The sequence below is a fragment of the Lissotriton helveticus genome, chromosome 9, assembly GCF_964261635.1.
Source record: "Lissotriton helveticus chromosome 9, aLisHel1.1, whole genome shotgun sequence".
NCBI classification, from domain to species: domain Eukaryota; kingdom Metazoa; phylum Chordata; class Amphibia; order Caudata; family Salamandridae; genus Lissotriton; species Lissotriton helveticus.
In genome coordinates, this window is record NC_136070.1 from 934062592 (window position 1) to 934089036 (window position 26445).

Sequence of the window (26445 nt, forward strand, 5' to 3'; positions counted from 1 at the left end):
CTTCTGGGCGAGGTGCAAGGGGGTTGGATAGGTAGCTGACCACCTGAAATAGTTTACCTATATTGTTTGTGGCCTGATTGATTTGGTTGGTGTAGTAAGTGGTTTTCTCTGCTATTATAAGTTTTTTGTAGTTTGATAAAGCATTTTTGTATGTGATCTTTTCGCAGGGATTGAAATGGCGACGCCACTGCCTTTCTAGATTCCTGCAGTATTGTCTCTGTAGTCGGAGTGATTCGGTGAACCAAGGAGCGGAAGGGAGTTTTCTAGTTCGGTGAAAGATTTTGCTAGGTGCTAGCTTGTTGCAGGCTGCCTTTAGATTGTTCATGTAATTAGCGGAGGCTGCTACGGGATCCTGTTCATTTGGCATTGGGCTATCTCGCATTATCTGTATGAGAAGGTCCAGATTAATGTTTTTCCAATCTCTAAAATTCGTAGGTGTAAAAGGTGTAGACGGGGGGGTTGTTAGAGTTGGTTGGGATAGAAAACCATAAGGCCGCATGATCTGTCCAAACTAGAGGGATGACCTTGGTGATGGCAATCTTTGAGTTACTAGTGAAAAGTCCGTCCAGTGTGTGTCCTGCTTTATGTGTGGGCTGTTTAACAATTTGTAGGAGACCAGCTGCCTCTAGGTCATTAATTAGAGTTACAGTATCAGGATCATCTGAGGCTTCTAGGTGAAAATTAAAGTCACCCAAGATGGTGAAGTGAGGTGATCCTACTGAAGCCTCGATGATGTTATCTAGAGACGAGAGGAATTTGGATCTGGATCCTGGAGGGCGGTAGATTAATATGCCTTTAAATGATGATCTGCCTGAGAGGCCTATAGTAAAGAGGAGTGCCTCGCACTCGATGTAATTTTAACTCTGTTGTAGTTATTTTAAAATGGTCTTTATATATAATTGCTATTCCACCCCCTTTCCTTTTTGGTCTGTCCAACTTGCAGACGCAGTAGTTGCTAGGCGTAGCAATAAGAGATGTGTAGGTGTATGTAAACTGCTGATCACAGAATAAAATCCTAAATGGGTAGACTAATCTTGGATCCGGATTGTGCAGCTGTATCTGACGGCTTCCGATAAGTTGTTGAAATGATGTTTCCAATAAGCTGGAACATTTTAGCAGCTCTGCATACTGATGTTCTCTTTTGCTGATGCTGAATGGCATTGACAAAATACATCGGGAAAGGCAATAAGTATGCTGAAAAGGCAAGACATGTTGACTTTGACAATGCTTGTTTGTTCCATTCCACAATCACCCAAGTCGGTTGGAGGTGCCCCCTCTTCTTTTTACTTTCTTTGCTATCGGCCTAAATGTGCTCTTATGAAGAAAGTGTACCATTGCTCCGGAGTAAGGCCCCTCACCCTAGACCGTACTGCCTCTTGCAGGATGACTGCAAATTCATATTTCATGGGCACCAGCCACTGTACCTGCAGTCCTGAGGGGTGTGTATGTTTGTGTGTGTGTATGTATATTTTACCCTTCCCCATCTTTGAGGTACCAACTGGTACACACTTATTCTAAGGATGCCCACGCTGGAAACTGATTCGTTTATGGGTAGGGGAAAGTCGAGCTCGGTTTTTCCTTGCCGGAATAACATTCGCACCTGCTTCCTTTGTGTGCCCATTGCCAAAGCAGCCTTAGCAAATGCCAACTCTCACCTACAATCTTGAAACCAGTAATTCATTGCTTGGAAAACTGGAGAATATCAGAAAGATGCTATAAACTACGATCGGAGTACTATTATAGCCTTATAGCCCGCCGTAGAGGGCTATACCGGCTATTAAAGGCCCTCTCCAGCGTTAAAGGCCCCGAGCCGAAGGCGAGGGCCTTTAACAAGGGAGAGGGACTTTAATAGCGGTATAGCCGATCTACGAAGGGCTATAAGGCTATTAGAACATTCTGTCACTAGATGACAGAATGTTCTAACAAAAAAACAAACCCCTTTGGAAGTGTGAGGGGATTTAAATCCCCTCAGGCTCCCTGAAGCCTTTGTTCACAGCCAGAGCTGTGAACAAAGAAACATTGGAATGATGGAGCTCTAGGCTTATACCAGCCATTATAAGCCCAGAGCACTCCATTGTTTTCAATGGAGCTCCCAACATTCCAATGTTCTAATTTAATTTTCAAATAATGTATACCTCTGACCATTTCTGACTTCCTGTCTTCGTTATGTCAAAATGATATGTTTAGGCCTCCTTGAACAGTACTTGTTAGATCATCTAAACATCAAGGAGGCCTGAACAGGTGTGTAGGAGAAGACCTCTCAACAGAACTGGACCCAGTGCTGTGTTGTTACTTTCCCTGCAGTCCTAAACCTGTGAAACCTGTACTAAGCTTTGTTGCTGTGACTTGTGAAGAGATTGAAAGGCACCTTCTTGTTTTCTTTGTGTATCGGCTTTTTAACATTTCTGTTCTTTGCAGTTAAGGCGTTGATCGGGTATTGAGTGTTATTTACTATGCCATACGGTATCTGAGTTTCTACTACCTTCTATCTCGACTGTTTGCCTCACTGGCTAGAGAGAGTAAAATGCCCTAGAGAGAAATTGGGTTATCAAGTTGTAGAGAAATTGTACCTTTTTTCCAGCATCAAAGTGGTAGGTGCACCAGGCAGGACATTGTCAAGTAAATACTGACTGCCTAAGTATCCCAAGAAAAGGCCTCACAGGCAATATTGTCTTGGTCTGGAGGCCACATCTCCATAAGGACAAAATAAGATTGGAGACCTTGTCTATTGTTGTCAAAATAATATTGAATTATCAAAAATAAAAGGGCGACAGAGGGACACAATGGCTCGTCCTCCTACCAATACGTACCAAAAACAGAAGAAGCCAATCTGTTTCCTAAGAACTAGATCTCCACAAGGTGAAAAAAACACAGTTGCCCCTTGCTGGCATGCTTCATGATGGGGTCCATCCTATTAGGCTGGGGAAAGGGGCGTGCTGCGACCTACGGATTATGTGGGAGTTTTTATAGATGTAGTTGTATGGTGTAAAATGATGACAAAATTCTTGGTGTTGTGTGAGTGGGCTTAGGTACCCCACTTACATTAGAGAAAATCAGAATGTTTAAAGGGATCCATTTGTTGCGATTGTGCATCTACAGTACTTTAAGTTTTACATGTTTCCTCTTCTGCTTTGTGTTGTTTTTCCATCCATGTGTATAGCATTGTGTTCAAGTTAATGGGTTATGTTCATACCCTGTAGCCCCTTGTTACCTCCCATCCTTACGCTGACTACCTCCAACTTGAGCGCTGGTCTCTTAATATTTCTATTAACCTGCAGGTGAAGTAGTTGAGCCTGCTGCAGGCCAGCCCTTCCTTCCTCCCTCCCCCTGGTGAATAATGGTCAGCTCACTTATTTTATCTCTCCCATCAACGTGTCCATCTCCGCATTCAACTAAATGGAAGAAGAATACATTTGTTTGTATGTGGTGTGGTGTGGTCCCTGTTTGGGCCTGATACATGCGAGGGCTTCAGCCAGGGTTTGGTTCCTTTCCATCTCTGTTCTCTTATTCTATTGACTTGCCGGTGAAGTACTTGAGCCTGCTGCAGACCAGCCCTTCCTTCCTCCCACTGGTAAATGTTGCCCAGCTCACTTATTTTATCTCTCCCATCAGTGTGTCCATCTCTGAATTCAACTAAATGGAAGAAGGGTAAACTTGTCTGTCTGTGGTGTGTTCCCTGTTTGTGCCTGATAGATGCGAGGGATTCAACCAGTGTTTGGTTCCCTTCCATTTCTGTTCTCCTAATCTCGAAGTCCCTCCCCACTTCACCCTGGGTGAACTCCATACACTACTGTTTTGGTGGTTGATTCCATGTCACACATGGATAGACTCCTCTGTAGTTTAGCAATCCCTCCAATGGATTACTCATTTGTTTCTACTGGGTGAACATTATACATCAATTTTTTTTATCTATTAACAGCACCTCCAATTAGTTTTTCTTCTGTTTCTCCCTGTTGCTGCTAGACAGACTTCATATACTACGCTGATACCTCCGATCCCTGTATAAATGCCCATACCACATTTCTTTATAACCATTGAGTTGGGACACATCTAGTCATCTATACTACTATTATAAAGAGAGAACTTGCACCTTTTGGCCAGGTAAACTCGGGAACCACAGCGCCAATCCACACACCCAATACATTGTTGGAATCCTCAGGGTGTGTAGATGGACATAGGCGACATTAAATAAAAAAAAAAAAAATGTAAATTAAAAAATTAAATTTTGTAAAGAAAGTAGTCCCGTAAAACAAGCGCCGGCCGCGACGTAGTGCTGACCGCGACCTAGACGTAATGACGATATGCGGGGAGGAGCGGTGGCGTGCGGCGAGGAGTGGCGGTGGAGTCCGGAGTGTGCGGCGGCTCAGGTAAGGCAAAGAGCGGCGAGGAGTGGCGGTGAAGTCTGTTGCGGAGGGGTAAGGCAAAGGCAGGCTGGAGGCGGGCGACGGGAGGCGGGCGGGAGGATCGAGGCGGGAGGCGGGCGGGGCAATGTCGAGGCGGGCTGGGCAATGTCGGGGCGGGCGGCGGGGGGGCGGCGGCGGGAGGGATGCGGTCTGGGCAATGTCGGTGCGGGCGGGAGTGCACAGAGCCTTAAAATGCTGCCCCCAGCCCCCTTCTGCCCCGGGCAACGCCGGGGCGGGCTGCTAGTCTATAATAAATAAACAACATAGCTGCTCAACTATATACGTTACTACAGTTGAGTTCAGACATTAGAATGCCTGCTGCCAGCAGCCAGTATAAAAGGCAGTTTAACAAATGAAATTGGGAGCTGGCTATTCCGATTGATATATTTTTCTAAAAAGAAAAGGTGAACTGCAATGAGGAGATATTCATGCAAAGGTGTTTATTTTTTTCCACACTGTCGGTCATTGCAAGAAAGTTAGAATCTCTACAAATTTCTACACAATCTGATCAGCAGCCTTTTTAACCTGACTTTCAATAAACTGATTCTATTATATTTTAGAAAAAAATTAGTATGTGAATTTGGTGTGCTTAATTTCACACTACAGATTCTGCTTTCATACTTATCTGTATTGAACATGAAAGAGAAAGACACCAAGGCCCAGATAACCAAACATTTTGTGCTGCTTTTGTGTCACAAAAGTGACACAAACCTGTGCCATTTCTTTTTAAATTTATATTCCAGCACAAAACTTTAGTTCCCTAAAAGAAATGCCTAGAAGCCCTTAGTTTTGCATTACTCTGCAAAGGGGGTGTTGCATGGGCTGCAGGTGTTAAAAAGGAGACATTATTTTATTTCACCTAACTGTTCCTCCTTGGCATGTGTTGCACTGCAAATGGGTTTTTGCATGGGTTGTATATGAGTGTTCTCATGCAACCACCCATTTTTTTTTTTATGGTCAAACCCTATTTAATTACAATAGTAGGTTGGGTTTTGTGCCAAGAATAATGCCGCTTTGAACCGGGCATTAAAAGGAGAAATGCTTTTATTTCTCCTAACGTTTCCCACGTTGCATGTATGCTGCACTGCACAGCATACATCCGAAGTGGGACAAGTTTTAAAGTTAATCTATGCATAGTATTTTGTACTGAAAAGGTGCCCTTCCAGTACAAAACATAATCAAGACTCATGCAGATGCCCTTGCAAAATGACAGAAATGTGTGTGCGTGGCACTCAGCAGCCTGATAGTGCATTGCCACTAGGAAGAGCGGAGGAGAGTCCCATATTTCTGTAGATGTGGTGCTTGTCTTCTCTTTCCTTGTCACGCGTCACAGTGCAGCAAACGTGGTTGCTGTGCTGCATTTTGTAACATCTTTGAATACCTAGGTCCAAGGTTTTAAGATGGTTGCAGGAAGGGGGATGTTATACTTGTCGTTCGGCTTTGCTCCTCTATATAGTCTGGGAACTCCTCGGTGACTTGCGATATCTTTATAATGTATGGCAGGGAAAACTTCATCCTATTATTAATACTACTTGTGATTTAACAATGCCTCCATTAAACGTATGGTCTCTGGTTGGTAGTTGGTCAGCGCTGTATTCCATGTCCATTCTGATGGACATGAACAGTGGGTTACATCTGGAGTGCATGCTGAGTGTTTCTTACACCCTCTGCAACACTTTTGTGCAGCTAAACTCCATGTGACGTGTGCCCACTATGTCATCATATTTGAATACATTTTTTCATATTCTTACATTTTTACAGTTTGATATCTCGCAAACTCAACCCGAAGATATTGGAGTGCTTTACAAGAGCACCAGTTGCTTTAAACAATGTCACATTTATTTATTTTAGACACAGAGAGGCTGTGATTTTCCCGGAGTCACAGGATGTTGAGCTCATGCCGAGACTCGCTTCTTCATCACATCCTCTACTATTATACCTCACACTCTTCACCTAACATGTCCAATAAAGGTCAAACCACCCTTTCATCCATGCACCAAGCAGCTGATACAAATTGCGTGCTTCAATATCTTTGTCACTGGTATGGAGCAGTATGTAAATAATGAAACCAGACTATCCAGAAATGTGATTTAGACCTTGCGAGGGACAGGCTCCTTGCTACGTAAAAAAACAGTATAATTCAATACAATTCTTTTTCCAAATTCTAATTTACATTTTATGAATTCTAACATTGTGTCCCAAACTACGATTGTTTTAATGCTTTCATTTATCTTGTTTCTAGGTTAATTTATATTTAATGTAGCACTGCTTTGCGTTTTTAATTCTAATCTGCAGTTCCCAGAAACACACCTGCATTTTAATTTCCAGATGCAATACCAATATGGACTTCCTACTTTTACTCTAGTCCAGGTTGCATGTGTTCTACTTGAGAATTGTACAATTTACAGCCACTTATTGAAACACACATCGTCACGTTCTGACATTGGAGTGGTTAAAGGGAAGAGGAAGTTGGATTCATCATTGTCATAACAAGAATGCTAAGTATTTTTCTTAAGAAATAATTATCCTTAACTGGAGCACACTTAAGCTCACATTCTGTGTTTCTCCCAAGACAAAAAATGTGTGGATTGTACAAAGCATTTCTTTCAAAATCTCCTTTTCAATTGCATACTCCCAAAGACATTTGGGGGGGGGGCAAGCATCAAGATGGGGGTGCTGGGCACTGCTGGCCCCGCCCCTCTGTGGCTACGGGCCTGCTAATGTGTAAGGAAGATAAAACAGGGTCACATTGGGTCTTAAAAGATAACAAGAGGCGGGTAGTGGCAGACCGGATGAGTCTGGCTGGCCTTATCTGTTTTATACCTAAAAATAAAAAGCCATCACCAGGAGTCCAGAAACAGTACTACCATTTGATAGTGTGGGGTTGTCTGTGGGAACATACACTGAAAGTGGAATTTGAAACTTTGCTGGGAACTGCTAAAGTATGCGCCAGATAATGGTGAGTGTCGTTTTCAGGTGGGGTCATCTCGTCCTTTCATCTCATTCTTTTATCACTTTGACATACTGACCGGGGACCTGTTTGAACCTGCCTGCAGGTACTGCATTCTGGTTGTGTTCCACTTCTTTCATCCCCTCTGCTGTAGTTTTACTCTTTAATTTGAAGATTCTATGTCAGGACCGGAGGCTTCGGATTATGCTTTATTCTTCCTTCGCTTTATTACAAATAGAAAAACACAGCAGCCTTAGAAAAGCTCAAAATCCATGTCCAAACTGCAGGAAAACTTGGAAACAAACAGCTTTTAAAGTTTGTAAATCCAGGACAAACTACAGCTCCCATGAGCCTTCCAACATTAGTCCTTCTATTATGTCCAGTCCAGGTACTAAAGCCAGTCCCCTCTCAACCTTCTTCCTCTTTCTTCGCTGCTCACGCAGCAGTCAGTTAAGTGTTTTTCCCTATTTCTTGATTTGGGGCCTGGGGCGATGTATTTCCCTTCGGCAGTTCGACGGGGGTGTGTTGGGCTCTGTTGACGATTCTTGTGTCATTTCCCTCCCTACAGAGCCCTGTCGCGGGAGCGCTCTCGCTCCTTTCGCGACGTTTGCCCCAGCGGCGGTGCGGTGATTGAGGCGCCCGCCAGAGGGCGCTCGGTCGTCTCGCCTGCTCCTCGGCGCGCTTCCCTTCCTGCTGGGGGGCCGCGCTGAGGAGCCGGTCGGGCTCAGAGCTTTGCCCTCTCCACCCCCTCTACGCCCGGTGCTCCGGGTCTGTATCTGGCCCTGTCTTCATATCACTGACGCCCTACGGGGTCTGTATTGGCGGCTGAGACCGCGGTGACGCCGGTAGGCGAGTGCACGTTTATTTACTTATTTCTGTGTGGTGCAACGCGCATTTGGGGTGGTTAGGCCCGGTCCCTGTGTGGAGGGCCAGCGCGTTGGGGGGGTTTCGTGCAGCCCTACCTTGCCAGGTTATTGGCCCAAAACGTAATTGCAGTCTAAGTGGCCTGCCCATATTCTGGTTGTTTAACACCCTCTGTCAGGGGGGTACGGTTCACAGGGCTGTTTTTGCTATAGGTTGCCCTTCCCTGCTTTGCAGCCATGGAACAAGATGGTTATTTTGATGTTTATTTTGATGTTTATTGTGATGTTTATTTATTTATTTATTATTTTGATGGTTATTTATCTGTCTCCCATTTACAAGATGGTTATTTGTTTATCTCAGATTTACGAGATGTGAAATTTTAGCAAGCAGTCAACAGCTTCACATGCGAGATGGTCATTTGTTTATCTACTATTTGCAGGATGAGAGATTTTCTCAAGCGGTCAATAGCTGCATATGTCGCTGTGCGACTGAGGTGGTGGGTCCCATGGAGGATCGCCTGTCTGCGCGCATTGTCGGGAATGCGCCGAACTGGTCCCCCTGCGCCACTCTCGGGCCCTGAGCCTGCAGCGGGTTTGGAGACCGCACCCCCCGTCCCCAGGGCCGGTCTCCCCTGACACGGTGACGCTGGGGAGTCAGTGCGCTCTTGGCGCCCTCGAGCTTGACCGCTGCGTTACCCCGAGACGGGTCCGGCATGTTGGTCCCGGGTGAGATTGGACATCCGCGGCCCGCCGCCTGGGCACCGGTGGACACGGTGGCGTGGTCCGTGGCAGGTCGCCTGCGTAAGACTTTGGAGGGTAGGTGGCTCTGACGCCAGTGTTCGGCGCAAGATGGCCACCTTTCTCGCGAAAGGATATTGACCGCTCCTGCCGGTCGTGCTATGACAAATTGGCGCGGTTGGGTCGCAACGGGGATCCTCAACATGGCGGAGGAGGCGTACGCCAATGGCACGGTTGTTTCCCCTGAGTTTGTCTAACTGGGCTCAGAGAGTGATCCTTTTTTTCCGACCGGCGGAGGTCTTTGCTTATTAAGCTGGACCCGAGGTTATGTGCTTTGGCTTCTTTGGAAGCGGGGTCGGTGGCGCAGGGCGGCCCCTTGGGGAGCCTTTCCTTAATGTACTCGGCCAAGCAGGGCAGCAAGCCTCCGGTAGGGGGCGAGGCTCCGGCTGGGGCCGGTACCGGACCTCAGCGAACTTCGGTAATTTTTTACCCCACGAGAGGCCACCGCTTAAGCGGTCGAGGATACCGCTAGACCCCTGGACCCAACAATTCCCACGGTAAGTATCCTGTCTTCAAACCGGTTTCTCATGAAGGGCAGGTTAGCGGCCTTTTTGCGAGGAGTGGGCGTCGCTTACGGCAGGCGCCTGGGTTTGCAAGCCGTGAGGGGTTTCCGCGTAGACTTCTACGACCAGCCTTTTTCAGACTTCAGCCCGCGGCCGATAGTGTTTTCCGAGCCCGGCGCGCGCTTGATAGACGGGGAGGTCTCGGAGTTACTCTGGAAAGGGGCCATCCGCCTATCAACGCGGCATCCCGATGGGTTTTTTCTCAGCAATATCTTCTTAGTGGACAAGACGGATGGCGGCGTACGTCCGGTGTTCCACCTCAAAGGGTTCAGCGGTTGGTTGATCTACCGACACTTCAGGATGGAGGGACTTCATCTCCTTCGGGATGTATTCCTCCCACGGGATTGGGTGGTGTGCCTGGCTCTGGCGGACGCCTATTTGGTGGGGCCCATCCATCCTCCACATTGGCGTTCCTTCAGTTTTGCTGGAACTGTGTGTTCGAGTTCACCTCCCTTCCCTTCGGTATTTTTTCCTCGGCCCTTAGTGCTTCACGATGGAGTTCCTGCGGGGACAAGGTATTCGGATGATCACTTACCTTACCGACATCCTTTTGATGGCCCAGTGTCCAATGGCCTTGGCTGGTCACCTTCAGCAAGCGGTTCTGCTTCTCCACAGGCGGGGTTTTCGTCATCAACGAATCCACGTCGTTTCTGGTTCCGTGTCAGGACATTACGTCCCTAAGTTGTTGTCATAGACTCAGTCGGGGCCTCTCTCAGTCTTCCCTCCAGGGAGATAGCCCGGATCAAACATACGTTACGGCGGAAGGTTTCGAAGGATCGGACTTCTGTCATCCGCCATTCAGGCGTTTTTCCCAGGACCGTTGCACTACAGAGCGCTCCAGCGCCTCCAAGCCCGACACCTCCGAAGGGACATGTCCTACGACCAGATGCGCCCTCTCGGAGGACGTGACGGTGGAGGTGTCTTGGTGGTTCTCACATATGGCGGCTAGGAGTGGCCAGGCGACCTTCGGGTCGGTCCCGGTCCTAGTGATGGGATCCGATGCCGGCAGGTCAGGTTGGGGTACCCGCTGCGGGGAGTTCTCCACAGGCGGCGCATGGGCCTTCGACGAACAAAGGCTACATGTAAACTGTTTGGGGCTCTTAGCAGGGTCTCTTGCGATCCGAGGTTGAGCCAAGTATTCAGTGATGTCCTGCGTCCTCTTGGTAATGGACAACGTCTCGGTGGTCCGGTACGTCGATCACCTGGGTGGACCTCGCTCCCGAGCTCTGGCGGATTTGGCAAGGGAGTTCTGGGACTATTGCCTTGCACGTCACATATCGGTGGCGGCAGTCTCCTTGCCGGGCCGAGCCACTCAGGTGACGGACTGGCTCTCCCGCTGCCTAAAGGATGCCAGTCGGCGGATGCTGGACGTCCCAGTTTTTTCCAATGGCTGAGTACCCGGTGGGGTCCGTTTTCGGTGGCTCTGTTTGCGTCCTGGCTGTGCCACCAACTCCCAAGATTTTCAGTTGGAGACCGGACCCTCTGGCAGTAACCATGGATGCTTTCCTCCAGGATTGGAGTCGGGAGACGCCCTTTGCGCTCCCTCCGTTCTCAATGGTGGTGAGGACGGCGGCCCAGGTTCGCCGTCAGGAGGTAGAGATGGTGTTGATTACGCCGCTCTGGCAGTCTCATGTCTGGTTTGACGATTTTCTGGACTTTTTCTTGGGATTTTTCCAATCCTACTTCCCCTGTTTTCCTCATCTCTTGCTCAATCCGGAATCGGGAGCCACATCCCGTCGTCATTCAGGGCTCTCTCTCCGCCTCATGGCATGGAGACTTTCCGGAGACGTTGGTCGTTCCCGGGCCTTTCGGGTTCGGCTGAGAGCCCGCTATCCAAAGCCTGAGCCGACAGTACGGCGAATCGATACAAACCCGCTTAGCTTAAGTGGCGGCGTTGGTGTATTCGAAGGGACTTGGATCCCGTGGTCGCAGACCTCGTTTCCATCTTAAATTTTTTAGCCGAATTAGCAACTAAGCGCCTGGCTAATAGGACGATTAAGGCTATGCGTTCCGCAGTCTCAACGGGACACCGGCCTGTGGAGGGTTCTCCTGTGGGGGAACGCCCTTGCGTTTGCAGGCCCTCGCGAGGCGTTCGTCTCTCTTTACCACCGGAGCCTCGGTATTCGGTTCTTTGGGACGTCATTGTGGTCCTGAACCTATTTTTTTGTCCTGGCAGGCTACCGCTTATTTATCTTTAATGGAACTTTCAGCTACGTTGGCTGTGCTTTTGCGTTTGGTTTCTTGCCGGCGTGTGTCGGATGTGTGCGCCTTGGACATTTCGGCGCGAGTCTTTTTCCCCTGACGGGGGTCGCTTTTACAGTGGGTCGTCGCACAAGGTCGGCGTCACGTACTATTCGTACCCGGCTTTTGTGGACACTCCCAAGTTGTGCGCCATGCAATGTTTGAAGGCTTATGAAGACATGACGTTGTACATCTGCCCTCCGGGCGAACAACAATTGCTAATTGCCCTGCGGAAACCACACAGAGCAGTCTCTTCCCCCACTATTGCAAGGTGGGTGCGTTGGGACATGCAAGAGGCAGGCATTGATACTAAACGTTTTGGAGCTCACTCAGCCAGGGGGGCCATGGCTTCTAAGGCGTTCAGTGGGAGCTCGTTTAGAGGATTTGATGCGAACAGCAGATTGGTTCTCTGATTCCACGTTTACAAGGTTTTATTTTAAACCGGTGGTGGATTTGGCTCATTTGGTGGTGAGTAAGCTTTGAACTAGCATAATCCGAAGCCTCCGGTCCTGACATAGAATCGAAATTTGCCTAGCTTACGTAACGGTAAGTTTCAATTCTATTAAGGACACGGAGGCGAGGATTATCCCACCCTGGAGTTCGGCGTTGCGAACCCACCCGTATCTCAGTAAGTAAACTGTTTTCCATCTTTGCGTGGTGCATGTTCTAATGCCAGTCTTGATGATGTTCTCAACTTGCGTGCTGTCAGTGATGTTCTCGGTGCTTCTCTTACGTTGTCGTTTTTTTCCGCTAGGAAATGACGGCTCCGACCGGGACCAATGAGGAGTGTGCGTAACCAGCGCGAAGAAAGAGGAAGAAGGTTGAGAGGGGACTGGCTTTAGTACCTGGACTGGACATAATAGAAGGACTAATGTTGGAAGGCTCATGGGAGCTGTAGTTTGTCCTGGATTTACAAACTTTAAAAGCTGTTTGTTTCCAAGTTTTCCTGCAGTTTGGACATGGATTTTGAGCTTTTCTAAGGTTGCTGTGTTTTTCTATTTGTAATAAAGCGAAGGAAGAATAAAGCATAATCCTCGCCTCCGTGTCCTTAATAGAATTGAAACTTACCGTTACGTAAGCTAGGCAAATTTCGATTCAGCAGTGTAATTGATATCTGGGCATTGAGAATCTTTTCTTTATATTTGGGCCTTCCCTGACCAAAACCTCCCATTTGTGCTTGTGACAGGTCAGCCTCCTTCTCCAGTCCGAAACCATGCCACCCAAGCGGAAGACTGCCACCAAAGCCAAGGTACCCGACAGTGTGAAAAAGGTGAAAAAGGAGGAGGAGCCAGACAACTTCCGTTCTGCTCTGGAAGCACTGAAATGTGCCCCTAAGCAGGCAGTGAAGGCCAAGGTGGACTCCGCATGCCCTGCTAGTGGTGGAGAGGTGAGTGTGTTATTGGCTTTCATTTTGCAAGGCTAAAGTTCTATGCAATTATATATACTTTGTTATGCGGGGTTGAAAGATTGTGTTGAGGGTTGCCTATGTGAGACATATAGTAGTGTTATCCTTTAGGATTGGAAGTGCTCTCCAGCCATGTCATCGTTGGTATGATGCAGTGCAGCATTCCATGAGATGTGGAGAATGTGAAAGAGGTAGAATCACAGTTTTTTTTCTCTCTCTCTCTCCCTTTTTCCCTTTCTCTCTTTTTTTTCCTCTTTCTCTTTTTTTTCTCTCTCTTTTTTCCTTTCTCTTTTTTTTTTCTCTTTCTCTCTTTTTTTCTCTCTCTCGCCTTTTCTCTCTCTCTCCCTTCAAAATTCATGACAATTGCTGGTAATCCTTATTTCCTTTGACATTGTTTTTCAGAGCTTGCAGTCCTACCAGGAAGTTATGAAATTACTTTGAAGTGTTCTTTTAGTTTGTCATGGTGCTTCTAGAATCTGCTGATTTGTGAAACATTTTGGCATCCTTCATAGTTGTTTTATAAGGTCTGTGCTGTTGCAGGGTTTTTACTTTGTGGTTGTATGCTTTTCTTGACTGTCTTTCAACGATTCTAGTTTTTCTTTAATAACTTCACCTTACTTTTGAGCCCTCCAGCCTTCTCACTATGTTGTCAATCTCATGAGGGTTTAAGGGGAGCCACTATGTCAAAAGTCTGTGAGGTAGGATTGGTTGACAGTCATATAGTGGTCCACTGAGTCAGTGTAGGAAGTAAACGTGATAAGGGGGCTGAGGTACGATGAAGTGGAAAGATAGTACAAATACAAGTTTAGAGCAAAAGAATTGTTAAAGAAGGTGAGGAGCTAGTAAAAATAGAATGTCCTAATATAGCATTGGCAAGAGTGAAAATGGTGGTTCCTATTTTTGGGATATGTATCTTGAGGAGAAGAAACTAGCTCCTGATATGTCGCTTGTTTTGGAACAGATAGAAGTGGAAGGGCTGTGATCCAATAAAGGTTTAAGGCCTCCACTCCGGGAGGAAGATTTGCAGACCTCTGAGAGCTTTGTGGGCACTATAGATGGGTTGAGGAGCAAGTGAGGTTGGTTGCACTCCCCTCAGCAGTAGGAATTCTCGAAGAGTACCTTTTAAGGACTCAACCAGAGGCAGATGCAAAACAGTACTCAGAAAATAAAGCAAAATAGCAGCCCACTAAAACGTATATGGACCCCACCTATTGGTAAGTGAAAGACAGCTCACTCAGTTGTAGTGTGTCCCTCCTAGGGGCAGAGGAAGGACTATCTTCTGAGAGCTAAAATATGGTTGGCCTTTGGAAGTAGAAGGCAGCCAATGAGGAAAGGATGATAGTGCGACATGGGTCCCTGCTTACGTGAAGAAAGCCGGTTTGTTCTCCTCAGTAGGGTCTGAGATGTGCCCCTCTAAATCTAACCCAGGGTGGTGTGGAGTGCAAAACAATGATAGATTTAGGCCCAGATCCTTGTACTGGGATGAATGTATGACATTGTTCTACATTCTGTCCATCAACTGTGTTTTTTGCAATTTTCACCCCGAGTGGGCTGGGTATGCTCAGACGTGAGTCCCAGGCTCTCCACACCACTGGAGTCAAGCTATGCAGGCTGAGGAAGGCTGATAGCCAGAAACCGGTCCTTGGATGCTTGATTCCGGTCTGGGAAAGACATGGCTTTGTAGTTCGGACTGGACTGTTCCCATGAGGCACAGGGTCAGAGCTGATTTGCATATAGCCAGTGTCTAACCCAGGGTGGTGTGGAGTGCAAAAAAACGATGGATTTGGGCCCAGATCCTTGTACTGGGATGAATGTATGACATTGTTCTACATTCTGTCCATCAACTGTGTTTTTTGCAATTTTCACCCCGAGTGGGCTGGGTATGCTCAGACGTGAGTCCCAGGCTCTCCACACCACTGGAGTCAAGCTATCCAGGCTGATGAAGGCTGATAGCCAGAAACCGGTCCTTGGATGCTTGATTCCGGTCTGGGAAAGACCTGGCTTGGTAGTTCTGACTGGACTGTTCCCATGAGGCACAGGGTCAGAGCTGATTTGCATATAGCCAGTGTCTAACCCAGGGTGGTGTGGAGTGCAAAAAAACGATGGATTTAGGCCCAGATCCTTGTACTGGGATGAATGTATGACATTGTTCTACATTCTGTCCATCAACTGTGTTTTTTGCAACTTTGGAAGTAGAAGGCAGCCAATGAGGAAAGGATGATAGTGCGACATGGGTCCCTGCTTACGTGAAGAAAGCCGGTTTGTTCTCCTCAGTAGGGTCTGAGATGTGCCCCTCTAAATCTGAGGCATGTTTAAATAGACTCTAGAATCGAGGCTATACCTAAGCTTTTGCCCTGAGAAGTGAGACACAGTATGTACTGAGGTCCTTTTTGCAAGAGAGGTAAGCAGGACAGAGTAGGCAGAACACCTCTAATTACCACAGCAAATAAGAGAACTAAAGAATTGGTAGAGAGTTTCCATATCCCTACAGAGATAGGAGTTCTAGGGAAAAGGTAAAGCATCTCTACATCCTCAGAGAAGTAAGAACTATCCTCTATATTACACGCGAGGACATATCTGCATGAGCAGATATGCACCTGTGCTGGCCAATTCCATTAATGGCAGTGCAAGCGAGCAGGGAAGCAATCTTAAGGTATGTACTAGCACTAATCAAAACGAGTTTCCCAGCTACATAATGGCTTCACTGAAACATATGGTGGTTTGGTATCAAACACCTCCTATTAAAAAACCCAAACTGATTCCAGAAATGGATTTATAATACCTGCACCCTGAAGGTACCTTTTAGAAGTACCCCCTGATCCCTACTTGCCCTCTGGTGTGCTGACTGACTGGTCCAGTCCAGCCTGTCACCACAAACTAGTTTCTGACCCCCTAGGAGTTGAGTGTCACGGTCTCAGAGGTCAGAAACGAAGCAATACCTGCTCTAGAGGGAGGTGTTTACACCTCTTCCTCCTGCAGGAAGGCTAGTAAATCAGCATATCAAGGCCGAAGGCTTCAGAGGCCTCTCTCGCCTTTGATTTTATTTATTTATTTTAGGAGTTTTCTATAGCACTGGCCAGACCCGAAGGTATCGGAGCGCTTTACAACAGGATGTGGAGAAGTCAAATACAGAGTAAAAGAGCATATTACAAGCAAACATAAGTGTTCGGAGCGTACACATGAGTTGAGGGCTGAGGTGTGTCGCTGAGGAATAGGGATCAAGGGATCGGAGGTCGGCGTTGAGGTAGAGCGGTCAGGGTGTATTCTTGGTGATGCGGCAAAGTTTTATCCTCAGACATTCTAGTGGTGGAGACCCCATGCGATAGGATGGGGAGAGGGGATGAGGTAGATTGAGGGTACGTGAGGTCCGGTGACTGTCAGGTTAGAGCTTGTGAGTCACGTAATTGGGTTCGGGAAGGCACAGTTGCAGTAGAGGGCTTTTAGGTGGCTTTTGAACTTTAGAAAGGAGGGGGTAGTTCTGATGTCCACGGGGATGGCGTTCAAGATTTTTGGAGCATTGCCTGCAAAAGAGCGTGCTGCGTTTTTTTGTTTGCGTGTTTTCAGGGGGATGAGAAGGAGGGAGTTGGAAATTCTGAGACTTCTAGACTGTCCAGCTTTCTTGAGTATAGAAGCTAGGTATTCTGGTTTCCCTGTCTGTAAGGCTTTGTGTGTCTGGCAGGCCGTTCTGAAGCTGGCCCGCATTTCCACTGGGAGCCATTTTATATCTGAGTGCGGGAGATATGTGGTCAAATTTTTTGACTCCGGAGACCATTCTGGCTTCTGCATTGAGGGTGGTTTTTAGGGGTGCTAGGTGGGTGAGAGGTGTACCGGAGAGGATTGCGTTTCCGTAGTCCAGTCTAGATAACACCAGAGATTGGGTGGCATGTTTTAGGTCCGTAGGTGGAATGTAGGGTTTGATTTTGTTGAGTAGCTTCAGATTGAGGAAGGCACTGTTAGCGGAGTTCTTGATGTGGTTAGTCATGGATAGTTTGTGGTCAAGGGTGATTTTACCGAGTTTTTCAGGGTGAGATTCCCGTTGAGTGCATCAGTGGCTTTCAGCCAATCCGTCATTTGCGGGTTTTCTTCCTTGTTGGAATGAGGCGGATCTCGGTTTTTCCTTGTTTGAGTTTAAGGTGGTTCAATGATAGCCACTCTTGGACTTTTTTGAGAGTATTGTTGAGTCTTAGAATGTCGTTGAGTGAGGAGGATTCCAGGTATATCTGGGTGTCATCTGCGTATATATGGAAGGGGATGTTGGCTTCATTCAGGAAAATGGTGAGGGGTACCATGTATATGTTGAACAGTATAGGGGAGAGAACGGATCCTTGGGGGACGCCTCTGTTCACGGGGAGAAGGTCATATTTTTTTTTTTAAAAAACTCTTTATTGTCAGGAATTCAAGTGTACAATAATATTATTGCTGATAGTGAACACCGTCACAACGAATTCAGTTAACATCTTAGGAATTGTGGTCCGTAGATTGCAATCTTACAGGGTGAGGATATCCTGTTCATACGGATACAAAGGAGACATTCGCTATTAAGACTCTCGTCCTTCATCACATCATCAGTTTCTTCCCATGTCCCACCTCGTGTTCCTCCCTAGTTTGTTATAACAATTTCTTCTTGGCAAAATTAACGTACATCAAAGAAAAATGAAACATTAAAACCCAACTAAAGTCATCACTTGGTAGAGGGCTAATCCCGCCCATATTCATGTGTTAGCCATTTCCATGTCCAGCACTACATCAAAGATATCATTACATTCCCGCACCACCCCAACATCTACCCGATGCAATATGTATGCCCACCCTCACTAATCCTCCTCCTCTTCAGAGTCCAAGTCCTCATGTTCCGGCAGGAGTTCACACGGTTCTCCCCTATATTTATTCCAAGGCGTCCACACCTTATTCCATTTACGTGGGCATGCCCGCAGTACGTAAACTGCTCTCTCTTTCACCATGAGGAGGTCAATATTCCTGATCCAGCCAGCCACCGTAGGCAATTCCGGGGCACCCCATTTCTGTGCAATCTCCCTTTTGGCCACTGTGACCGCCAATGTGACCCATAGCTTGCCATACCTGTCCAGGTCACTAGGATCCCAAATGTTCAACAGACATTTACGGGGTTCAGGTAGGATTGAGAGCCCAGTAGCCTGGGAGATCGTGCGCATAATTTGCTTCCAGAAGTCCATTACCAGAGGGCAATCCCACAATGTGTGAAGCAGAGTTCCCTCCTCCCCGCAACCCCTGAGGCAAAAGGGGTGTGCCGCCCTCTGTATTCTGTGAAGAAGTGTTCTGGTGTAGTAAGTGCGGTGTAATATCTTGAGTTGCACTAGCCTGAACCTAGCCGAAATGCCTACTTCCCTTGGTGACGCAAGCGCTTCGTTCCATTCAGTATCATCCATGTCGCCTATTTCCTCAACCCATTTCTCTCTAAGTTTCTGTGTGGGGTCTGGCAAGTTGTTGACCAGTTTTTTATACGTGAGAGAGGTCGCCTTCTGCTCCATAAATTCAGTTAACAGTCTGTCCTCCAGTGGCGATGACTCTGGGAGTGTGGTGTCAGGGGGAATAGCCTGTAGGAGTGCGTGTCTGATCTGCACATACCTAAACGTTTCAGTGGTTCCCATACCATACTGTTGTTGGAGTTGTGGAAACGTAACCACCGTACCCCTGTCCCAAAGATCCCCAACCACGGAAATTCCAATGTGGTCCCATCTCGCAAAACCCTTACAGGACCTCAGGTTGCCCAGCTCTCTCGTGTCCCACAATGGCGTCATCTTTGTGATTTTCCCCTTCCAGCCCAACCGAGATTGCACCGTGTGCCATAATGCTGCCGTATGGAACGTCGGGCCGAGTAGGTTCTTAACTTGCGGGAAATTGTAAAGCACTGAAAGCATGCCGTCCGTCCCCAGCTGCGACCAATCCGCCCTGTACGCGGGGTCGTCCCGCGGGACGTGGATCCAGTGATTAATTATCTTAAGTTGGGACGCCCAGTAATACAACTGGAGGTTGGGCAATGCGATCCCCCCCTCATACCAGCTCTTCACCAATTTGTCCTGTGCTATGCGAGCTGGGCCGTTGCTCCACAGCAGGCTGGAAATTAGCGCAGCGACCTGTTTAAAGTAACGCGGTGCCACCACATAGGGGGTGTTCTCAAGCACATAGAGGAACCTAGGGAGAGCCATCATCTTATATAGTGCCGCGCGCCCGAGGAGGGTCAGCGGCAGGGCAGCCCAGTACTTAATATCAGTACGTAGGCGAGCCAGAGGCGGCAGCAGGTTCGCGTTATGGAATTCCGTGGCGTCATTAGTGATGGAAATACCTAGGTATTTAAAGGAAGTGGCCGCCAACTGTAGGGGACAATCGTTCCGGAGTAGAGGGGCCGGGCCTCGAAGTACGTATATTACTGACTTGGACCAATTCAGGGTGTAACCTGACGCCCTGCCGTGCTCATCACACAGAGCCAACAGGGCCGGGATCCCTTCGTTAGGATTAATCATGTATATTAGCATGTCATCCGCGTACAGGGAGACTTTATCCTCCCACCCTTCCTCCCATGTGATGCCCCGGAACAGCGGCGTCGCTCTGAGCAGGATGGCCAATGGCTCCAATACCAAAGCAAAGAGCAGGGGCGAGAGTGGACACCCCTGTCTAGTTCCGCGCCCCAGCGGGAATGGCGGCGAAATGTGTCCATTTGCAACCACCTGTGCCACCGGCGAGGCGTACAACAACCGCACCCATGCAAGATATTTTGGGCCGAAGCCCATCTGAGCAAGGACAGCAAACAAATACTCCCACTCCACCAGGTCAAACGCCATTTTGGCGTCTAGGGACAAAACCACGGCCTGGTCTGAAAGAAGATGCGCCCGCGCCAACACCCCATGTATCCTTCGCAGATTCATTGCCGTGCTTCTGTGGGGCATGAAACCCGACTGATCAGGATGTATCCGGGTTTGGAGGTGTCGGGTCAGGCGACTGGCCAGGAGTTTCGCCAAGATCTTTACTTCAACGTTGAGCAAAGAAATGGGCCGGTATGAGGTGCATAAATTCGGTGGTTTGGCCGGCTTAGGAATGGCCACTATTGTGGCCGTGCGTTGGTCGAGAGGGAGCTCTGCCCTCTCCACACTTTCAGCATACATATCCAGTAGAGGTTTAGCCAACACGGAGGCTGTCGCCTTATACCATTCTACGGGTAGCCCGTTAGGCCCTAGGGCTTTGCCGGACTGCAATTCCTGTATGGTCAATTGAATTTCATCCACCGTCAGGTCCGAGTCTAAGTCTTGCTGTGCCTCCTGTGAAAGCACGGGGATAGCAATGTGTTCGAGCGACGCCGTCGCCTCCTGTTCCGATACGGTCCGCACCGGGGTGTAGACCTCCTGATAGTGGCGTGCTAGGGTGCGTACTATTTCTTCAGAGTGTGTTTGTAGCTGTCCGTCCTGTGCATAGAGGCTCTGTACCCCTCTGTGACTACCACCTCTTCTGTCCAACCACGCCAGCATTTTCCCAGCCTTGTCACCCACGTCATATATTCTGTGTGCGGTGTGTGCTAGATGCCCCCTCGTAATCATTGTGAGGTGAGTCTGGTGCTGTTGCTGTCGGAGGTGCAGTGTATGCAAGGTGTCAGGGGTGGGGTCCGCCATGTGGGCGGTGTTCGCAGTGCTGAGCGCCAACTCCAACTTTGCGAGTTCACTTCTGGAGTCACGTTTGTGTCCTGTGATAGCCGCTATGGCCACTCCACGTAGAACTGTTTTATACGCTTCCCATAGCACTGAGGGTGAGGAAACCGTTCCCACATTTTCGTTAAAGTAGTGTGTTGTGGCCAGTTTGAGTTTCTTCCTAATGCCAGGGACCGTCATAGTTGGGGTATATCGGATATATTCTAGCGCGCTTCCTCTCTCTGGTAGTAAGGTGGAGGGACATGGGGGAGTGATCAGATATGCCCCTGGGTAAAATCTCTAGTTTGTCCACCAGCCCCACTCCCATCCCCAAAAAGAAAAAGTAGTCAATGCGCGAAAGGCTGTTGTGTAGAGGAGTAATGCGTGTATTGGGTCGCCGCGGGGTTCAAGTGACGCCAAACATCTGTGAGGCCCAGTGCGCTTAAAAATCCAGGAAGTGTCGCCGCTCCTCTCGGGCGGTCCCGCCTGGGAAAGGTGTCCAGCAAGGGGTCCAATATTGCATTGAAGTCCCCCCCAATGACCATATCCCCCTCGGGGAGATCAAGTAGAAACTGCCCAAGCGCCGGCAGCGCTGTAGAGTGAAGGGCCGGGGGGATGTACACAGATATCACATTGAGGGGCCTCCCCTCCCACTGGCCAGAGAGCGCCGCAAATCGACCCTGATCATCCGTCTTGCGGCTGCCAACCATAAAGGATGAGTTTTTTTAAGTAATATCCCAGTGCCCCTAGACCCCGTAGTGAAGTCTGCATGCACTGCCATTGCATAACCACGTCTGTCAAGTGCTTTACATGTAGACCCCGCCAGGTGTGTTTCCTGAAGCAGCACTAACTCAGGCCCAGAGCGCTTGATGGTTTGTAAGACTAGACCCCTTTTAATTTTGTCCCCCAGCCCTCGAACGTTCCACGTGAGTAGTCTCAGTGGGGGCACCGACGTCATTGCATGAGCGCCCTCAGCAGGAGCATCCCTTACTTGTCGGGCCATCTAGGTTTGCGATCAGTGTCACTGATGTGTGGCAGTGCGGTGCGTCGCATAAGCAACGATGTGTGCTGGGATTCCATGAGTGTATGGCTTGCGATAGGACCGTGGTCCACAAGAAATTAGTGATGACTATGAACGAAAACTGCAACAGTACAGCTTCTCCCCCCCACCCCCTCCCTGCTCCCCTGCACCATGGACGAAAACCCGCCCGCTTCCCCAACTTGGCAGAGTGCTTAATCCCATCCCTATCTATCTTACTTGCTCGTGGGGTTGGTGAGTCCCCTACAGGCACCAGCCGATGCCCGCCCTACTCAGCTCCATCGGCGTCAAGGTCCCAAATGCTGCCAGCGTGTTGTCCCTCACGCAGCATAATTAATCAAACCCTGACAGGCTGTCCTGAATCAAGTGGGTCCCTCTCCAGATCAGAGTCCATTCTCGCGGCATCCTCTTCGTGCGTGGGTTGACTCGGATGTTGCTCCGCCGTCCTTCCGTTGCGATGGGTCTGGCGTTCTCTGTGCGGGCGCTGTGGCTGGCCCACCTGTCTCCATCCATCAAGCCAGTCTCGCGCCACCTCCGGCGTATCAAAAAAACACGCTTTTCCATCGGCCACTATCCGCAATTTGGCGGGGAAAAGCATTGAATAAGGCAGGCCTTTGTCACGCAGCGTCTTCTTCACTTCGGTGAACGATTTTCTGCGCCGAGCCACCTCCGCCGTGTAGTCTGGAAAGAACGCCAGAGTCGAGTTTTGAATCTTAACCGGTGGCGAGACCCTCGCCGCTTGTAAAATGGCGTCCCTGTCTCGAAAATTAAATAGCCTAGCTAGTACCGGTCGTGGTGTGGCTCCTTGCTTGGGTGGTCCTCCCGGCACTCGGTGTGCCCTTTCAACAGAGAAAAAGTGTGACAATCCCTTAGGTTGCAACTTGGTTTTGATGAGGTCCTCTATGTATAGATCCATGGCGCCTTTTCCTTCTGATTCCGGAAGGCCTAGGATGCGGACGTTGTTTCTTCGTGAGCGCCCTTCTTGATCGTCCAACTTATCCTGCAGTTGCTTATTGACCTTCTCCATTCGCTCCATTGCTACTTGCAGGTCCGAGGTGTCCTCTATGAGCGATTTCGTAACCACTTCTACTTGAGACACCCTCTCCGACATTTTCTTAAAGTCCGCCCTCAGCAAATTAACCTCAGAGGAGATTGTGCCCACTGTCGTTTGTACCTCGGTGAGGGTTTTCATGATGTCCTCCAGGGTGACCTTCTTAGTTCCGTCTGTGTCCGGAGGTGCACCTGCGGAATGGCGCCCGCCGCCCTGGGAGTGTCCATGCTGGCTGTACGCAAATTTGTCTAGTTTTGCCTGTGTCGACGTGCTTCTCGTACCCTTTCCTGCCATGGCGCCGTGCTTGTGGATAAGTAGCCCGGTCCCTGCGGCAATGTCAGTGCCACACGCCAATTTCCTGTGCGTTCCTCGCACTACAGGCTGTGCGCACCCTAACAGGTGTCCCGCTGGCTCCAGGTGCCCGGAGTTACAGTCACAGGGTCCAGGCGTGCCCCAGCCGGTCCCCTCGATGGACAGGCCGCCGGCGCCAGTATTGTGTGCGTGGATCTCACCTCGCGCCCACTCCGACCTCTTGTGTCCACTGTATTGTGGCGCGCTTCGGCGCTTCGGCCTGTGGTCTGCGTCGGAGCCCCGACCTGCAGCAGAGTAGCAGCGTTACGGTGTCTCTCAGTGGGCCGGGCTCCACTATGGACGCCTTCTCAGAAAGCACCCCCTGCACCAGGTTTCAAGGGCTTCTCAGGATTTCGGAGGGGGACTCCGAGTCGCGGCGCTGTGCGAGGCTTGCTGAGCCCCCGGTGCCGTCCCCCGTATCTCTCAGTGTGGGCGCTGCGGCCGGTCACCTGTGTCTCCCAAAATGGCGTCGTCCGGGTCCCAGGGCCGTCTTCACCCACGGAGGTACCTGTTCTATGCCTGTGCGATGCACGCAGCCAGTCTCGGATGAAGCAGCCCCTCTCGTTCGCATGGAGGTCCGCGCCGGCTATGTTGAGCGCCGGAGCACCTTACTGTCCGAGGGTCCGCCAGGGTCGGCCGGAGCCCTCGCGCTCAAGCCGAGCAGGACGCACTTCCGCCAAGCACGCCAGGTCGGTGCGGCCAGGCAAGCACAGGCCCCAACACTCCGTCGCAGAGAGGACCACCTCCCGGCAGCCGAAATTCACCGGGATCGGAGCAGACAGTGTCGCTCGGTTCCCCGAGCCGATGCCGCTTCTTCGGGCGGGTGATGAACCGGATGATTGTACGGATATTCAGTGCGGGCCGGGATGCCTGAAGGAGCTCCCGCTTCAAGCTGCCACCATGCTCGGCAGTTGGCCACGCCCCCCCGGAGAAGGTCATATTTAAAGGATTTGATTTGGACTCTCTGGGAGCAATTCTGGAAGAAGGAGGAGAACCATTGAAGAACCCGTTCATCTGCACCTACCTACTCTTTGAGAGCCTTGATGAGAAGACTATGATCTACCGTGTCGAAGGCTGCTGACAAGTCAAGGAGGGTGAGCAGACAGCAATGGCCTGAATCAAGGGAGTTGCGGATGTCATCCACAATGTTAAGGATTGATGTTTCGGTGCTACAACCTTTTCTAAAACCTAATTGGTGCTGGTCTAGTAGGTTGTTAGCGTCAATATGTTTGTTCAGTTGCCGGAGCACGCATTTTTCCCGAATTTTGGCCAAGAAGGGAAGATTGGAGACCAGTCTGAAGTGTCGTTAGTGTCTAGGCCTGTTTTCTTCAGTAGAGGTGTGACTTGTCTGACCTTGAGGCAATCGGGTATGATGCCCGTTTTTAGGGAGCTGTTTATGATTTCGCACCAGAGTGGAGCAAGGGTGAGGTTCAGATCTTTGGCCATTTGGGAGGGTATGGGGTCCAAGTTGTGGGATGAGGGCTTGGATGAGGAGATTAAGTTGAGGATCTCAGCTTCCGGGACGCGGTCGAAGGAGGACCAGGTAATTGCGGGTCACCTGCTAGAGGTGGTTTTGATTGCTGTAATATAGTTGTTGCCAGGAGGATGAGGGTTGATGTCAAAGGAAAGTTCGATCTTGGTGATTTTTTCGTTAAAGAAGGTGGCGAAGTTGTTGCGTAAGGCTTTGGAGGGCTGCACATGGGTATTAGACGGCTTGGACGTTTGTTTTTTGATGATGTCAAAGAGTTCTCTTCTGTTTTTTGTCTTGTCCAGCGCGGTACAGAGAAAGTTGTTTTTTTCGTTGTTGATATGTTTTTTGTACTTTCTTCTTGCTGATTTGAACTCTTCGCAATGGCTGGAGGAGGGGTTCTTTCTCCAGAGCCGTTCTGAGGCTCTGAGTTGCCTTCTTTCCTCGTTGATGTCCTTGTTGAACCAAGTTCTGGAGGGGATGCTCCAGGTTTTTTTCAGTTTCAAGGGAGCAAGTTGGTCTAAGATGGAGGACATCGTGGTGTTGTAATGTGCTGTGAGTTCTGCAGTTGAGAGGCCGTCCGGGGAGATGGGCATGAGGGAGGATATTCTTTCTTCTAAGTCAACAGTGTTGATCTGCGATAAGTTCCTAGACCACGTAGGGGGGTCTCTGATGGAGGGTTGACACATGATTGGTTGAGATAGGCCACCCAAGGCTTCCCCAGACAGGGGAAATACCACCCCTGCCCTAGGACCATTGGGCAACAGGACTGGCGGCAAAATTAGCTATGCAGGGGGCGTGTTGCACTGCCAGGCTGGATATACCTCTAGGATGGACTGCCTAAAGTAAACACAGAGGTAGGAATTCTACCGTTGTATGTGTGGTGTAATTAGGAATTTTGGGGCAGGGTGATGCCCATTCCCCAAAGGAAGGCGTCATCTAGGGAGTGTAGTAAACCGAGGGAGGAGTAAGTAACCCATTTACTACTACCCCTCACTCCCTTTAATGGCCCTAAATGGAGTATTTAGTAGAACCCCTGATACCAGGACTTCAGATTTCGATGGGCACAAAGAAGGAGTGGACAAAGAAGACTGCTGATCCAAAAAGAGAGAAGCACAACGGACTTGGCGTCAACCCTGCTAGCCTGCCTGCTGCTCCCGATCCTCGAGGAGCAACTCAATCGTCCTGTTTCTGTACAGACTTCAAGAAACCCAGAGATATGCCAGTACTTCACCAATCACCAAAGAAACTCCCTTGGAGTAGACTAGCCGATCCCCCTGCAGCCGCAGGCACCGAAAAAAGCAAGGTCTGAATCACAGCCCTGCCACTTACTGAGACTACCAACACTACAGCCACCCAGGAAGAGGTTGCCATGCTCCCACAGGTCAGATCCATCCTCCCTCCAAATGTAGAGACCTCGGGACCGACCAGAGCTGCACAGCACCAATACCTGGGGTACCAGACCCCTTGCATCAACCAAGGCTTGTAATGTCCAGACCGGACACCGACACCGAGGAAGACCGACCTGCATGCCGAGGGTCTGCAAGGACAGTGAGACCTACATCAAGATTGGCCCAGCTGTCCTGTTTGCCCCTCTACTGCAAAACCAAGACTGAGTGAGCCTCCGACCCCCGCCACCTGCCACCTCAAAGCACCTC

At 49.3% G+C, this 26445-nt stretch overlaps 1 protein-coding gene across 1 annotated transcript in view; it reads left to right on the forward strand.

Moving 5' to 3' along the window:
* The window catches only part of PARP3 (poly(ADP-ribose) polymerase family member 3), a 506125-nt gene that overhangs the window by 13709 nt on the left and 465971 nt on the right, over window positions 1-26445 (forward strand). Inside the window, exon 2 of the mRNA XM_078661155.1 lies at window positions 13005-13205. Within this exon, the coding sequence (XP_078517281.1) occupies window positions 13032-13205 (174 nt within the window). The 5' untranslated portion in view covers window positions 13005-13031. The remainder of the gene's footprint in view (window positions 1-13004; window positions 13206-26445) is intronic.